This window comes from Barbus barbus (genome assembly GCF_936440315.1).
Source record: "Barbus barbus genome assembly, chromosome: 43".
NCBI classification, from domain to species: Eukaryota; Metazoa; Chordata; class Actinopteri; order Cypriniformes; family Cyprinidae; genus Barbus; species Barbus barbus.
Genome location: NC_136721.1, coordinates 26,421,752 through 26,439,452, shown reverse-complemented (window position 1 = coordinate 26,439,452; position 17,701 = coordinate 26,421,752). Strand labels below are relative to the sequence as shown.

Here is a 17,701-nt window from a genome sequence, read left to right as displayed (position 1 = left end):
AACGAAGGCTTTTTCTTATTGAATTAAGACACAGAACAGGGTTTGTGTTTTAATATCAGCGACCATTTCTCATTTATTTCCGTTTAGAGAAGCAGTGACACGAGAAACATTGCAATACAAAGTTTTTATCAAATGTAAACAGAAACACACTACCGGTCAAAAGTTTTTGAACATTAAGATTTTTAATGTTTTTTTTTTTAAAGAAGTCTCTTAGTGTATAATGTTACAAAATATTTATGTTTTAAATAAATACTTTTAACGTTTTAATCATTAAAAAAAATCCTGAAAGTAGTATCACAGGTTTCTAAAAAAAAAAAAAATTAATCAGCACAAGTTTCAACACTGATAATAAATCAGTAATAAATCAGTGATAATAAATCAGAGATAATAAATCAGAGATAATAAATCAGAAGATAATAAATCAAGAGATAATAAATCAGTGATAATAAATCAGAGATAATAAATCAGTCATAATAAATCAGAGATAATAAATCAGTCATAATAAATCAGAGATAATAAATCAGAGATAATAAATCAGTCATAATAAATCAGTGATAATAAATCAGAGATAATAAATCAGTCATAATAAATCAGTCATAATAAATCAGTCATAATAAATCAGAGATAATAAATCAGTCATAATAAATCAGTGATAATAAATCAGAGATAATAAATCAGTCATAATAAATCAGTGATAATAAATCAGTGATAATAAATCAGAGATAATAAATCAGTCATAATAAATCAGTGATAATAAATCAGTCATAATAAATCAGAGATAATAAATCAGAGATAATAAATCAGAGATAATAAATCAGTGATAATAAATCAGAGATAATAAATCAGTCATAATAAATCAGAGATAATAAATCAGTCATAATAAATCAGAGATAATAAATCAGTGATAATAAATCAGTCATAATAAATCAGTCATAATAAATCAGAGATAATAAATCAGTCATAATAAATCAGTCATAATAAATCAGAGATAATAAATCAGAGATAATAAATCCGTCATAATAAATCAGTGATAATAAATCAGTGATAATAAATCAGTCATAATAAATCAGTGATAATAAATCAGTCATAATAAATCAGTCATAATAAATCAGAGATAATAAATCAGTGATAATAAATCAGTTATAATAAATCAGTGATAATAAATCAGAGATAATAAATCAGTTATAATAAATCAGAGATAATAAATCAGTCATAATAAATCAGTGATAATAATCAGAGATAATAAATCAGAGATAATAAATCAGTGATAATAAATCAGTCATAATAAATCAGTGATAATAAATCAGTCATAATAAATCAGTGATAATAAATCAGAGATAATAAATCAGTTATAATAAATCAGTGATAATAAATCAGAGATAATAAATCAGTCATAATAAATCAGTGATAATAAATCAGAGATAATAAATCAGTCATAATAAATCAGAGATAATAAATCAGAGATAATAAATCAGTGATAATAAATCAGTGATAATAAATCAGAGATAATAAATCAGTCATAATAAATCAGAGATAATAAATCAGTTATAATAAATCAGTGATAATAAATCAGAGATAATAAATCAGTCATAATAAATCAGTGATAATAAATCAGAGATAATAAATCAGTGATAATAAATCAGAGATAATAAATCAGAGATAATAAATCAGTGATAATAAATCTGTCATAATAAATCAGTGATAATAAATCAGAGATAATAAATCAGTCATAATAAATCAGTGATAATAAATCAGTCATAATAAATCAGAGATAATAAATCAGTGATAATAAATCAGAGATAATAAATCAGTCATAATAAATCAGAGATAATAAATCAGTCATAATAAATCAGAGATAATAAATCAGTCATAATAAATCAGTCATAATAAATCAGTGATAATAAATCAGTCATAATAAATCAGTGATAATAAATCAGTCATAATAAATCAGTGATAATAAATCAGTCATAATAAATCAGTGATAATAAATCAGAGATAATAAATCAGTGATAATAAATCTGTCATAATAAATCAGTCATAATAAATCAGAGATAATAAATCAGTCATAATAAATCAGTGATAATAAATCAGAGATAATAAATCAGAGATAATAAATCAGTCATAATAAATCAGTGATAATAAATCAGTCATAATAAATCAGAGATAATAAATCCGTCATAATAAATCAGTCATAAATCAGTGATAATAAATCAGAGATAATAAATCAGTCATAATAAATCAGAGATAATAAATCAGTCATAATAAATCAGTCATAAATCAGAGATAATAAATCAGTCATAATAAATCAGAGATAATAAATCCGTCATAATAAAGCAGTCATAAATCAGTGATAATAAATCAGAGATAATAAATCAGTCATAATAAATCAGAGATAATAAATCAGTCATAATAAATCAGTCATAATAAATCAGTCATAAATCAGTGATAATAAATCAGAGATAATAAATCAGTCATAATAAATCAGTGATAATAAATCAGTGATAATAAATCAGTCATAATAAATCAAGAGATAATAAATCAGTCATAATAAATCAGAGATAATAAATCAGTGATAATAAATCAGAGATAATAAATCAGTCATAATTAATCAGAGATAATAAATCAGAGATAATAAATCAGTCATAATAAATCAGTCATAATAAATCAGTCATAATAAATCAGTCATAATAAATCAGAGATAATAAATCAGTGATAATAAATCAGAGATAATAAATCAGTGATAATAAATCAGAGATAATAAATCAGTCATAATAAATCAGAGATAATAAATCCGTCATAATAAATCAGTCATAAATCAGTGATAATAAATCAGAGATAATAAATCAGTCATAATAAATCAGAGATAATAAATCAGTCATAATAAATCAGTGATAATAAATCAGAGATAATAAATCAGTGATAATAAATCAGAGATAATAAATCAGTCATAATAAATCAGTCATAAATCAGTGATAATAAATCAGTCATAATAAATCAGAGATAATAAATCAGTGATAATAAATCAGTCATAATAAATCAGTGATAATAAATCAGTGATAATAAATCAGAGATAATAAATCAGTGATAATAAATCAGAGATAATAAATCAGTCATAATAAATCAGTGATAATAAATCAGAGATAATAAATCAGTCATAATAAATCAGTGATAATAAATCAGTGATAATAAATCAGTCATAATAAATCAAGAGATAATAAATCAGTCATAATAAATCAGAGATAATAAATCAGTCATAATAAATCAGTGATAATAAATCAGAGATAATAAATCAGTGATAATAAATCAGAGATAATAAATCAGTCATAATTAATCAGAGATAATAAATCAGAGATAATAAATCAGTCATAATAAATCAGTCATAATAAATCAGAGATAATAAATCAGTCATAATAAATCAGAGATAATAAATCAGTGATAATAAATCAGAGATAATAAATCAGTGATAATAAATCAGAGATAATAAATCAGTGATAATAAATCAGTCATAATAAATCAGAGATAATAAATCCGTCATAATAAATCAGTCATAAATCAGTGATAATAAATCAGAGATAATAAATCAGTCATAATAAATCAGAGATAATAAATCAGTCATAATAAATCAGTCATAATAAATCAGAGATAATAAATCAGTGATAATAAATCAGAGATAATAAATCAGTCATAATAAATCAGTCATAAATCAGTGATAATAAATCAGTCATAATAAATCAGAGATAATAAATCAGTCATAATAAATCAGTGATAATAAATCAGAGATAATAAATCAGTGATAATAAATCAGAGATAATAAATCAGTCATAATTAATCAGAGATAATAAATCAGAGATAATAAATCAGTCATAATAAATCAGTCATAATAAATCAGAGATAATAAATCAGTCATAATAAATCAGAGATAATAAATCAGTGATAATAAATCAGAGATAATAAATCAGAGATAATAAATCAGTGATAATAAATCAGTCATAATAAATCAGTCATAATAAATCAGAGATAATAAATCCGTCATAATAAATCAGTCATAAATCAGTGATAATAAATCAGAGATAATAAATCAGTCATAATAAATCAGAGATAATAAATCAGTCATAATAAATCAGTCATAATAAATCAGAGATAATAAATCCGTCATAATAAATCAGTCATAAATCAGTGATAATAAATCAGAGATAATAAATCAGTCATAATAAATCAGAGATAATAAATCAGTCATAATAAATCAGTCATAATAAATCAGAGATAATAAATCAGAGATAATAAATCAGTCATAATAAATCAGTCATAAATCAGTGATAATAAATCAGTCATAATAAATCAGAGATAATAAATCAGTCATAATAAATCAGTGATAATAAATCAGAGATAATAAATCAGTCATAATAAATCAGTCATAATAAATCAGTCATAAATCAGAGATAATAAATCAGTCATAATAAATCAGTGATAATAATCAGAGATAATAAATCAGTCATAATAAATCAGTGATAATAAATCAGAGATAATAAATCATTGATAATAATCAGAGATAATAAATCAGTCATAATAAATCAGTGATAATAAATCAGAGATAATAAATCAGTGATAATAAATCAGAGATAATAAATCAGAGATAATAAATCAGTCATAATAAATCAGTCATAATAAATCAGAGATAATAAATCAGTCATAATAAATCAGAGATAATAAATCAGTGATAATAAATCAGAGATAATAAATCAGTGATAATAAATCAGAGATAATAAATCAGTGATAATAAATCAGTCATAATAAATCAGAGATAATAAATCCGTCATAATAAATCAGTCATAAATCAGTGATAATAAATCAGAGATAATAAATCAGTCATAATAAATCAGAGATAATAAATCAGTCATAATAAATCAGTCATAATAAATCAGAGATAATAAATCAGTGATAATAAATCAGAGATAATAAATCAGTCATAATAAATCAGTCATAAATCAGTGATAATAAATCAGTCATAATAAATCAGAGATAATAAATCAGTCATAATAAATCAGTGATAATAAATCAGAGATAATAAATCAGTGATAATAAATCAGAGATAATAAATCAGTCATAATTAATCAGAGATAATAAATCAGAGATAATAAATCAGTCATAATAAATCAGTCATAATAAATCAGAGATAATAAATCAGTCATAATAAATCAGAGATAATAAATCAGTGATAATAAATCAGAGATAATAAATCAGAGATAATAAATCAGTGATAATAAATCAGTCATAATAAATCAGTCATAATAAATCAGAGATAATAAATCCGTCATAATAAATCAGTCATAAATCAGTGATAATAAATCAGTCATAATAAATCAGAGATAATAAATCAGTCATAATAAATCAGTCATAATAAATCAGAGATAATAAATCCGTCATAATAAATCAGTCATAAATCAGTGATAATAAATCAGAGATAATAAATCAGTCATAATAAATCAGAGATAATAAATCAGTCATAATAAATCAGTCATAATAAATCAGAGATAATAAATCAGTGATAATAAATCAGAGATAATAAATCAGTCATAATAAATCAGTCATAAATCAGTGATAATAAATCAGTCATAATAAATCAGAGATAATAAATCAGTCATAATAAATCAGTGATAATAAATCAGAGATAATAAATCAGTCATAATAAATCAGTCATAATAAATCAGTCATAAATCAGAGATAATAAATCAGTCATAATAAATCAGTGATAATAATCAGAGATAATAAATCAGTCATAATAAATCAGTGATAATAAATCAGAGATAATAAATCAGTGATAATAAATCAGAGATAATAAATCAGTCATAATAAATCAGAGATAATAAATCAGTCATAATAAATCAGTCATAATAAATCAGTCATAAATCAGAGATAATAAATCAGTCATAATAAATGAGATAATAAATCAGTGATAATAAATCAGTCATAATAAAGCAGTCATAATAAATCAGTCATAATAAATCAGTCATAATAAATCAGTCATAAATCAGAGATAATAAATCAGTCATAATAAATCAGTCATAATAAATGAGATAATAAATCAGTGATAATAAATCAGTCATAATAAATCAGTGATAATAATCAGAGATAATAAATCAGTGATAATAATCAGAGATAATAAATCAGTGATAATAAATCAGAGATAATAAATCAGTGATAATAAATCAGAGATAATAAATCAGTCATAATTAATCAGCATATCAGAGTGATTTCTGCAGTAATGATCCTGTGTATCACAGGAATAAATTATATTCTATAGTGTATTAAAACAGAAAACCACTATTTTAAATTGCAATAATATTTCACAATATTACAGTTTTTTCTGTATTTTTTAATCGCATAAACGCAGCCTTGATGAGCAGAAAAGTCTTCTTTAAAAACATCAAAATCTTACTGAGCCCAAACGACAGTGTTAATACAGAGGTTTTAATTTACTAATAATAAAAAACGAAATAGAATAAACACCGTTTTAGTGTAAATAAGTAAAAATATTTAGATTTTCCACTATGTCTTTTTAAGACATTAATATGCGATGACGTTGAAGTGGAAGCCCCGCCCACCGACTCGTGCGTGTGTGCGTGCGCGCTCCCGCGGCAGCTGAGGCGACTGATCGCGGTTGGGTCTGCGTCTCTGGATCCGGATCCGGATGAGGTTCGGTTCTTTCCCCGCTCCGCAGCGTGACAGCTGGATTCGGTTGGGCTCGGGTCTCCATGACAACAGAATCAGCTGAGTGAGTAACTTTAACAAACGAACAGAAACACACCGAGATGTTAGTGAGGGCTCAAACTACAGCGGCTCGGTTCGGTTCGTGTTTAGTCGAGGTTTCTGTCGGAGGGCTTTGTGCGCTTGTCCTTTAAAGATCCACTTACAGGAAAATCCCGTTTCTGTTTCGCTCTGAATCATCATCATCACCACACATGTGGCCCGTTTCTCTGTCTGCTGGTAGTTTCTGGTATGATCTGGGTTTGTTGTGGAGCTTCACACATGAGTTTGAGAGGACAGGGGGCAGATGGACTGAAGCGGGGCTGTTCTGGGTCGGTGCAGGTGAGTCTGGGTTTATTCATGACGATCATCTGATTGTGAAGCGGTTTGTTGAGCAGGTAGGAGCTCAGAAGTGCTTCTGGGGTTCAGTATCTCTGCAGGCAGCTGTGTTCTTCTGCAGATAAAGCAGCTGAGAGCTGTCTGATAACACTGCCTTCATGGACCCGTTGGCATTTTCTATCTCTGGAGTTAAAATAGTATTTAGTTACCACTTGAACCATCTCATTCATGCACGATTACACTCAAGCGGTGACTAATATACATTTTTTAAATACAAAGAGAGTTTGTTAAAAGTTTATATTCAGTGTCCCAAAATAGCATACACATTGTTTTTCTTAAGAAGTACTAAAGATTCAGTATATAAAGTACAAAATTGAGTTTACAAACAGTAAGTACACTATGGAAGTGCACTTTTTTCACCTGCATACTGTACAGACTCCAGGAGGACTTCATTTAGACACAAATCCTCCTTTACGGTGCAGATTGAATCAGAGGAGGATCCGGCTGTTTCTCTCTGTGCTCCAGCATCTGCTCGTCTTCATTATAACATGCATCAGTGAATCATATCAGATCAGATGAGGTGCAAAATGACATCGCATTCACACATCAGAGCGATCTGAGACCTGCTCCGTTTGTTAACGAGGACAGAACCGCAGAAGAACCCGTCGTGATGAGTGAACTCGCCTGCAGTGTGTTTGCAGAAGACGATTGTGTTTAAGGCTCATAGTTAAAACCACCGTCTCCTGATGGAATAACTAGTTTCAGTGCAGCTTTAATGTCATTAACGTTTCAGGAAAAACCCAAGAGAACAGTGACTGTCAATCACTCTCACACACACACACACACACACACACACACACACACACGTGAGATTAAATCACGTCACTTTAATATTATGCACACACTCTGTTTTCATTTCCTCTTTCTGATCAGTTTGACCACAGAAGCTCACAGTGAAGGAGAGACCGAGACCAATCCAGGCGTCTGATCAGCGTCTCGTTACGCTGCGTGTGAATTTACATTCGTAACACATTACAAGTAACGCGAGTTACGTAATCAGATTACTTTTCCAAGTAACTAGTAAAGTAACGCATTACTTTTAAATTAACAACAAAATATCTGAGTTACTTTTCCAAATAATGCAAGTTACTTTGTTTTTGAATAAATATGAGCGCTGCACATTTCAAAATGTAATTTGCTCCTAAAGCGCCTCCTCGTGGCAGAAAGTGAATTTGCATTTACAGTTTGCCTAGCTTATGTTCAGATCAATGCCAATATCCACCCGTTTTTATGCAGCAAACATAGTTGTAAATGTTGAAAGAAGTTAATGTGCCTTCTAAACATCTAAACAATTAAGACAGTAATATTTATGTTTTAAATTAATATAATAATATGTTTGACTTGTCCCTTTTCATAAAAATGGTTTAAAAGCTGAAATGTCATTTTATAAGATTGTTTTTGTGTGTGAAAACGTCATATCAATTTATGGCTTAAAGTTACCACAGACATTGTCCAAGCGCACTCATACGGTGCTCATTTTACTTGTGCAGCTCTCAAAAAGGTTCATAAATTGCCTTAAATTGATTCTTTTTTTTTAATTCAGCAGAGACCTTGTAAATAGTGAAATGAAATTCTTTCATTGGTGTTTGTTGATATTTGTGCATTGAAAATGTTTTTGATTGACATTTAGACGTATCTGATTTTTTATATTTTAAAAAATTGTCTTTTTTATTTGGGCTAGTTAAATGAATTCTCGAGCTACTAAAATCTGAAGAGTACCTGCCCGAAGGTCTACCATGGATTTAGACATTTTGTGAGCCCTGCTTTCTTTCTTTCTTTCTAAAGCGCCTTTAACAAGTCATGGTTGACCTAAAGCGCTGAACAACACGTAAAGTCACACTAAATAAAAAGACGTCAAATGTCAATGCTGTTGTCGTTCATCACATCACCGCGAAGCCAAATGGCTTTGAAGCGTTGAGCAGGATGTTCGTGCTGCTCTTTTTCACACAGTAAAGACAGATAGAGATCAGCTCCAGAAACACATTACAGCGCCTGTGACAGTCGTTCATACACCGATGTGCTCCAATCAAAGTCTCTGGAGTCTGATCATGTTTTCATTAAATCTGATCTGCATTTATATTCATTTAAACACAAACTTCAAGCATGTTTCACTAGGCTGACATTTACTTTTTTCTCAAATATTTTCGTTGACATCTCTTTGTGTTCACAGAAGAAATGTGTTCGTCTTGTGGGTTTAAAAGGTCATCAACAGAATTTGATCCTCTTTCCCTCAACTATTTAATGACATTTACATTTATGCAGATGCTTTTATCCAAAGCGAGTCTAAGCTGATGTTAAACACAGGGTTAGAGTTTGCATTAGTGTGACAATTATGCATATGTTTGCTGAGTTGAGATTCAATTTAACATCTTTTGTTTTTTCAATAAAATGAGTATCAAAACATGTTTTAAATAAGACTGTGTGTGTTTCTCTTCAGGGAAATATAAATGGCTTTGCCAGCGTTTGTGAGCATGGAGCCGTGTGACGGGCGTTTGGAGAAGCAGGCCCTGCAGGTGCATCTGTACAGAGACGAGGCGAGCGTGCTGACCTATCCGGCCGGAGAATACGTGACCGAAGAGCTCTGCATCAGCGCTGCCAAGGAGTGCGGTGAGTCCAGACCCGTCCTAGCAATTACAGAGACAGTTCAGCCAAAAAAGCTGAAGATTCTGTCATTAATTACTCACCCTCAAACCTCACCCGTAAGACCTTGGTTCAGAACACAAATTAAGATATTTTTGATGAAATCTGAGAACTCTCTGACCCTGCATAGACAGCAATGCAACTGAAATGTTCCCAGATCCAGAAACGCAGTAAATGCATCGGTAAAACAGTCCATGTGACATCAGTGGCTCAACTGAAATTTTTACGAAGCAGCAAGCATACTTTTTGTGCACAAAGAAAATAAAAATAACAAGTTTATTTAACAATAAATAAACTCCTCCTCCAAATCACGTCTTCTGCCATGATCAAGAGCACCTCTGCACTTATACATGGCGTGACATACTAAAGCCTTGTTTACGAGCGAGGGAACATGCATGCGCCCTGATACTCTCTGTAATGGCACCCTAGAGTGACACGAAGGAGAAGAATTGCTGAATAAAGTTGTTTTTCTTTGCACACAGAAAGTATTCTCACTGCTTCGTAAAATTACGGTTGAGCCACTGATGCCACATGAACTATTTTACAGATCTCCTTACTATGTTTCAGTTGCCTTGCTGTCTATGGAGGTTCAGAGAGCTCTCAGATTTCATCAAAAATATCTTAATTTGTGTTCCGGAGATGAACGAAGGTCTTGGAACGACATGAGGGAGAGTAATTAATGACAGAATTTTCATTTTTGGGGTGAACTAACCCTTTAATACAGATGAACAGAATGTACTTTGTGTGTTTGTGGGAACTTCATGCCAGATTATTATAACTGTACTCATCCAAAAAAAAGATATGTGAGTGTGCAGACGTAAGGGACCATATTTTATTTCTTCATAAAACATCATTAGTTAATTATGTGTAACTGCTGGCTCGCATTCCTCGCATCATCTGCGGTGTGTTTACAGCAGAGAGACGCCAGAGCCGTTCTGTGTGTTTCAGTGCTAAAATCAGAGCGAGCCGTCCCCTCCAGTGAGGTTTACTAGCTGTTAGTAGCCATGGGTTAAGCTTAGTGGTCGACAGCTGATGCTGATATCTTGGGAAAGCAGGGAGGGCGATATAAAGCCAATATAATTGTATAATTTATTTAAAAATAAATGTATAAAATAAACATACTTAAGAAGACAAAGTATTTTTCACAAATAAATAAATATTTAATAAAAACAGAATTAAAAAAGGAAGTAAACACTGTAACCAACAGAAGTTTGTGTGCATTGGGAATCATATTTTCTCAAATGAAGCCAAGGTTTTACACACAGCACAGTGAAAATGACATGAATATGGCAGGGGGCAAATGGATAAAGCGCAGTATAATTTGAAATCACGAGTTTAATTTGTGGATTGCGCGTCTGAAGATGAACTCTTCTCCTGTCCGCATTCGATTCAGAGGACACGCGGTCAGGCAATAAACAAAACACTTCACAAGATCTCACAGCTGGATTCATCTGCAAGGTTTGTGAAATTAAATGTTTATTAGACATTCAAAGATTTGTTTAAATTATATAAATGCGTATTTGCTGAATGCTGATGGGAAACGAGAAAGTATTATATTTGCCTTTCTATTACTAATAATATAAAAGCAATTGTTTTAATACTTTTTGTATACCTTTTCATTTGTTGAACAGTTCTTTCTGATTATTAGACCGACTTCTATCCGTATTAGACAGAACTGTTAAACGTTGACAGTGAACGAGAGGAAGAACGTGAGCGCTGTGTCAGCCTCGAACACATCCGCCAAAAAGAAAAACTTGCCGGCCAAAACCGATATTTGAAAATGCCAAATATCAGCCGATATATCGGTCAACCACTAGTTAAGGTGCAAATTTAGCAGAGAGGAGAGCTCCACCGTCTGAATGAAGCTCCGCTGAAACAGAAGTCAAAACAAGCAGCTGTCTGCTGGTCAGTGTGGCGAATTTGTGTGACCTATGAACCTGTTGCCAAATCTGCATGAAGAAATCTTTCAGCTCTATTCCTGATTTTCACCTCCAAAAATGAGCTGAACGCTGGTGAATGTGGTCGGATTGGTTCAGTCGATCAGTCTGTGCACATTAGACGCTTCACAGAAACATCTGAAGACGCTTTAGCTCAGCAGTACATATCAACTAAGTTTACAAATATATATATTTTTGTCTTTTTCAAATATATTATAATAATCCGGCGAGGTTTTAGTGCGAAGCAGAAGGTCTGATCTCACCCTCATCAAGTCAATTCAAGCAAATATTCATTGAAAAAATCCATAGAAGAATTTGAAACAATGACCTGCAAACTACCTTAAAAAATATGCACAGGATGGTTACGACAAAAACTTGATTTGATTGTGTTAAAATAAAAATAAACGACCTGAGAAGAGCCTTTCATGGCATTGACAGATGTTCATGGGCAACATTTAACTTGAGCTGTGGGACAAGTAAAAAATGCCAACAACAATCTCAAAAAAAGTATTAAACCAATGTCCTATCTTACTGCACCGCATCAAAGCAATCAGTACAGAACAGTCAAGAACAACGAAGAGATTGCCATTGTTTACTAAACTGTGGACCAGCTTTGACTCTCGCTGCTGATTTGAATGGTCCTGCTTCATGTTTTAAGCATCCAAACACGTGGGAAAAACTTTAAAAATACTTAAAAAACGATCAGTTGTGGGACTATATTCAAGCCAGTCATTAATCGGCATTCCCTTCGTCTGCACTTTGTTGTGAGATGATTCACGAGCGAGCAGAACTGCACAGAAACTGCGTTTTCAGCGGCAAGTGAATTATGACCAACTTAAACGCCTCTGATTGGGCACTGCATTCAAGAAATCAACAGATAAGTCTGTGATTGGCTACACCGGGCTTGGGCTCGGCTGACCGCTCCAGATCTGCCCCCCAGTGTTGCCCCCCGGGGCTGTTCAGTACGGCTGATGTGTTTTACTGGGGCTTCACTGTTATTCTGGCACATCACTGCTACATTCTGACATAGTGAGCGTCTAACACAGCGAATCGCCATTAAACCTCAGACGCTGCACAGAGCCACACACGAGCGTCAGTGTAAGGAGCGACACAGTCCGTGTCAGAACCATCTCAGAACTCACTGAATGATGTTTAATAAGCGCAGCAGTGATAAACAACGTCACCAGAGTGAGTCTTACTGTGGCTCGAGTGTTGCTGTAGACTGGTAAACTTCCTGTTCCCACTCTTACCACTTCCTGTTTACCCCTCTGAGTGTTAAGGGCATAAGGGTGTGTGTGAGAGAGTGTGTGTGCAGGACACACCCTCATTCACTTCCTCTTTTAATTCAGTTCCCTCTTTAATGCTGCAGCTGCTGTCTGTCTGTCCTCCTCAAACACACACACGCTCGCTCGCTCACACACACACACACTCACTCATTCGCTCACACACACGCTCGCTCACACACACACACACACACACACACGCTCACACACTCATTCGCTCACACACTCGCTCGCTCACACACACACACGCACGCACACTCTCTCTCTCACACACACACACTCACACACACACACACACACACACACGCTCTCTCACACACACACACTCGCTCACACAGTCGCTCACACACTCATTCGCTCACACACACGCTCACTCACACACACACGCACAATTGCTCACACACACACACACACTCGCTCACACACACTCGCTCTCACGTGCACACACACACATATACACACATTCGCTCACAGACTGAGCGGATGTGTTCTCGGGTCAGAGGTCACGCAGCCTCATGATGTGTCTGTGAATGATTGACAGGTGTCAGTCCCCAGTACTGCAGTCTGTTTGGACTCATGAGAGAGCGAGACCATGTGTGGCTTCCACCCAATCACATCCTCAAGATCGAGGCCTCGGCCAATGAGACGCTGCTGTTCCGGATCAGGTGAGCGTGGCGAGGATCAGATGCAACACTGATGCATGCTGGGATTGGCAGCCAGATCTAATCCTGTCCATTTGCAGGTTTTATTTTCCAGGCTGCTACGGCAGTGGCTCAAACTCGGCCCGCAGGTACGGCGTCTCCAAGAGTTCAGAGGCACCTGTGCTCGATGACATCACTGCGGCGTACCTGTTTGCTCAGGTGAGGAGGACGGAGATCCACGGCAATGATGTTCGACAACGTGTCTGAGAACCCTTGGAGTTTTCTCCACACTGATAATGATTAGACAACACAATGACTGCTGTATTGTGAATATTGTTAGAATAATCATGTGTGACCCTGCAGCACAAAAGCAGTCATGAGTAACACAGGTATATTTGTAGCAATAGCAACAATACATTGTATGGATCAAAATTATACATTTCTCTTTTATGACAAAAATCATTAGGATATTAAGATCATGTTCCATGAAGATATTTTGTAAATTTCCTACCGTAAATATATCAAAACTTAATTTTTGATTAGTAATATGCATTGCTAAGAACTTCATTTGAACAACTTTAAAGGAGATTTTCTCAATATTTAGATTTTTTTGCTCCCTCAGATTCCAGATTTTCTAATAGTTGTATCTCAGACAAATATTGTCCTATCATAACAAACCATACATCAATGGAAAGAGTATTTATTCAGCTTTCAGCGTCCAGATGAACAAACACATTGTTTATTGTGCAAACCTGTCTCTCCCCGTCTCTCAGTGGAGGTCAGATTTTCTGAGCGGAGTGGTCAGCGTTCCCATCAGCCTGGAGTTTCAGGAAGAGTGCTTGGGATTGGCTGTTCTTGATATGATGCATTTGGCCAAAGAAAAAGCCAAATCACCTGTTGACATCTACAACCACAACAGGTGTGTTCACCCGTGACCTTTGACCTGCCGCTGCCCGAAGAGTCTGAACTGAACTCTGTGTTTATTTGCAGCTATAAGTCGTTCCTCCCGAAGAACATGCGAATGCACATCCAGAACCAGCACTTTGTGACCCGGAAGAGGATCCGCTTCCGCTTCAGGAAGTTCATCCAGCAGTTCAGCGTGTGTAAAGCCTCGCCGCGAGACCTGAAGCTGAAGTACGTGGTCAGTCTGGAGATGCTGCAGCCGGCCTTCTACACCGAGCAGTTCCACGTCAGCGAAGCGTCCGCAGGAGACGTCTCCATCATCGTCAGCGGGGACCGCGGCATCCGCTGGAGTCGAGCCAGAGAGGCCAGAGACCGAGAGGTGCGGAGACTTCACGGTTTACGAGTATATTCTGAGGAGAGCAGCTCTGACCCTCTCTGTCTTTCTCAGGATCCGCAGGTTTACTGTGATTTCTCAGAGGTCATCGACATCAGTGTAAAGCAGGGCACTAAAGACGGGTCGGTGGAGAACCGGATAGTCTCCATCAACAGACGAGACGGTCAGACGCTGGTGAGGTTCGGTCGCGCTTCAGTCTGTCCTCGTCTCAGATGCATGTCTGAAGCGTCTCTCTCTGTGTCCCGCAGGAGCTGGAGTTTCATTCTCTGAGCGAGGCGCTGTCCTTCGTCTCTCTGATCGATGGCTACTACAGACTGACCACAGACGCTCATCACTACCTGTGTAAGGAGGTGGCGCCCCCTAGACTGCTGGAGGCCATTCAGCTCAGCTGCCACGGGCCAGTGTCGTGAGTCCACCTTCACACAGATACACACACACACTCACAGATACACACACACTCACAGATACACACACACACACAGTCTTGAGAAATGAACTGTTTTCTCGGGTCAGGACGGAGTTCGCCATCAGCCGCTTGCGCCGATGTGAAAACCACAGGGGTGTTTATATCCTGAGGTGCAGCCCAAAAGATTACGACCGGTACTTCCTGTCCTTCATGGTTGAGGTGAGTGTGTGTTTATGTGGATTATTTCACAGGCCAGAGGATGTCTTTATCTCAATCAATCCCCAGCAGTAATTAACTCTCAGCTCAGTGTGTGTTTTATGGATCGTCTGTGTGTGTGTGTGTGTGTGTGTGTATCTCTGTGTATGTGTGTGTGTCTGCAGTTCGAGGGTCAGCTGGAGTTCAAGCACTGTCTGGTGGTTCGCTCTCACTCAGGAGAGTTTGTGCTGAACGGAGCTAAATGCAGCTTCAGCAGTCTGAGTGAATTACTGCAGCACTACCAGAAGGAGGCGCTGCGCTCCGACACACACGTGTTCCAGTTCAGCCGCCGCTGTCCGCCGCGCAGCAAAGGTCAGACACGGATCTGTGCTTCGGATCAGACGCTCCGGTGGAAGTGTGTGAGTGACGTGTGTTTGTGTCTGTAGATAAATCCAATCTGCTGGTGTGCAGGAACAGCCTAACCTCTGACGCCTGTCTCTCGCCGTCTGAACTCAAACACGTCAACCAGATGATCTTCCACAAGATCCATAAAGAAGATCTGGAGAAGGTGAGCCTGAGCGCACACACACACACACACACTCTGATGCTCTCGAGAACACAGATCACGCCAGCTACGTTCACACTCTCAGCCCAGATCATTATTTGTGAATCCGATTGGAATCTTGTCTGAATGATTAATCATCCTCATTGTATATCACAACTGCTCAGATCCGATTCGTGAGAAGAAACCTCCTGCAAAGCTGCAGAACTGTTCAGAGTTTTAGGCACTTGTGTAAAAATGCTGTAAAATGAGGATGCTGTCAATAATAATGTCATAAATAGATTTCCTTTATCATTTAACTTCTATTAACTAAATGAAATCAACATTTGTTGTGAGCAGCTTTTGTCCTCGGTGCTCTTGAGCAGAGTTTCTCAGGAGCTTTGCAGGAGGTTTCTTGAAGCAGAGACACAGTTCTTCTGGATTTAGTCTCAGTTTGTTCTGTTTCTTCATGTCATTCCAGACAGACTGATGATGATCAGATCAAACATCTCACTGGATTATTACTATTAATGGCTAAACGAATGTTTGGAAATGTAAACTGATATTTCCTTCTGATATACTACAGCAGAAGATAGAAATAACTGACTTAAAACCATGTTTAGCTGCTGAGAATAATAGTGGTCTAAGACTTTTGCACAGTACTATATATCAACACAACATCACTGCTATAGAAATACTCTGTAAGATGAAACAATCTGAACAACGAATCGGATCTGAGCAGTTGTGATATACATGTGTGATATATATGTGTGTGTGTGTGTGTGTGTGTGTGTGTGTTGGAGAGCGTCAGAGCCTCAGTATAACTGACTTAAAACCATTTTTTGTTGGTGAAAATACTAGTGGCTTAAGACTTTTGCACAATACAGTATCTACACCAAAAAACAACAGCAACAGCTACATATGAATGTAGCTTCAAAAGGATTTCATGTGATTTTTTTTTTTTCCAATCACACTTGCTAAATATGATTGGATTCCAATTGGAAATGCACAAAACTCAGATTTGGGCGGTCTGAACAAGGCTTTTCTGTTCATATCACACCTGGATATGGAAGTGCAGGTCATCTGATGAGGTTACTGTAATGTTTTCTTGGCGCTCAGAAGGCGAGTTTGGGTCAGGGAACGTTCACGCAGGTCTTCCGTGGCGTCCGGAGGGAGCGCGGCGATTACGGAGAGATCCACGAGATGGACGTGGTGCTCAAAGTCCTGGATAAAACCCACCGCAACTACACTGAGGTACTGTGGGGGAAAACCCAAGCGTCTTTGTCTTTCTCTTCATGCGTTTGATCAGCGCTGGACCTCACGGGTTTCTCTCTCTGACAGTCCTTCTTCGAGTCGGCGAGCATGATGAGCCAGCTATCCCACAAACACCTGCTGCTCAACTACGGCGTCTGTGTGTGCGCTGATGAGCGTGAGTATCTCACACACACTCTCACACACTCACACACACACTCTCACACACACGTTTGTTTTTGTGAAAAGTGGGTTCATCCCATAGCCATAATGGTTTTTATACGAACAAACTGTATGTGCTATTGCCCTACACCTAAACGTAGCCCTCACAGGAGACTGAGCATTTCTACTTTCCCAAAAAAACTCA

The 17,701-nt window shown here is 35.6% G+C and overlaps 1 protein-coding gene across 2 annotated transcripts in view; it reads left to right on the top strand.

Annotated features, from left to right (window-relative positions):
* The first annotated feature begins 6,593 nt into the window (after window positions 1-6,593).
* The window catches only part of LOC306862215 (tyrosine-protein kinase JAK2-like), a 28,963-nt gene continuing 17,855 nt past the window's right edge, over window positions 6,594-17,701 (top strand). The window contains exons 1-13 of one of the 2 annotated variants that reach the window (XM_079404949.1): window positions 6,594-6,772; window positions 9,581-9,750; window positions 13,545-13,668; window positions 13,746-13,863; window positions 14,418-14,563; window positions 14,635-14,926; window positions 14,996-15,115; window positions 15,190-15,347; window positions 15,455-15,566; window positions 15,728-15,914; window positions 15,989-16,110; window positions 17,203-17,337; window positions 17,425-17,512. In XM_079404949.1, coding sequence (XP_079261075.1) covers window positions 9,591-9,750; window positions 13,545-13,668; window positions 13,746-13,863; window positions 14,418-14,563; window positions 14,635-14,926; window positions 14,996-15,115; window positions 15,190-15,347; window positions 15,455-15,566; window positions 15,728-15,914; window positions 15,989-16,110; window positions 17,203-17,337; window positions 17,425-17,512 — 1,762 coding nt within the window. In that variant the 5' untranslated portion in view covers window positions 6,594-6,772; window positions 9,581-9,590. The remainder of the gene's footprint in view (window positions 6,773-9,580; window positions 9,751-13,544; window positions 13,669-13,745; window positions 13,864-14,417; window positions 14,564-14,634; window positions 14,927-14,995; window positions 15,116-15,189; window positions 15,348-15,454; window positions 15,567-15,727; window positions 15,915-15,988; window positions 16,111-17,202; window positions 17,338-17,424; window positions 17,513-17,701) is intronic. The other variant, XR_013783552.1, reaches the window with a different exon arrangement.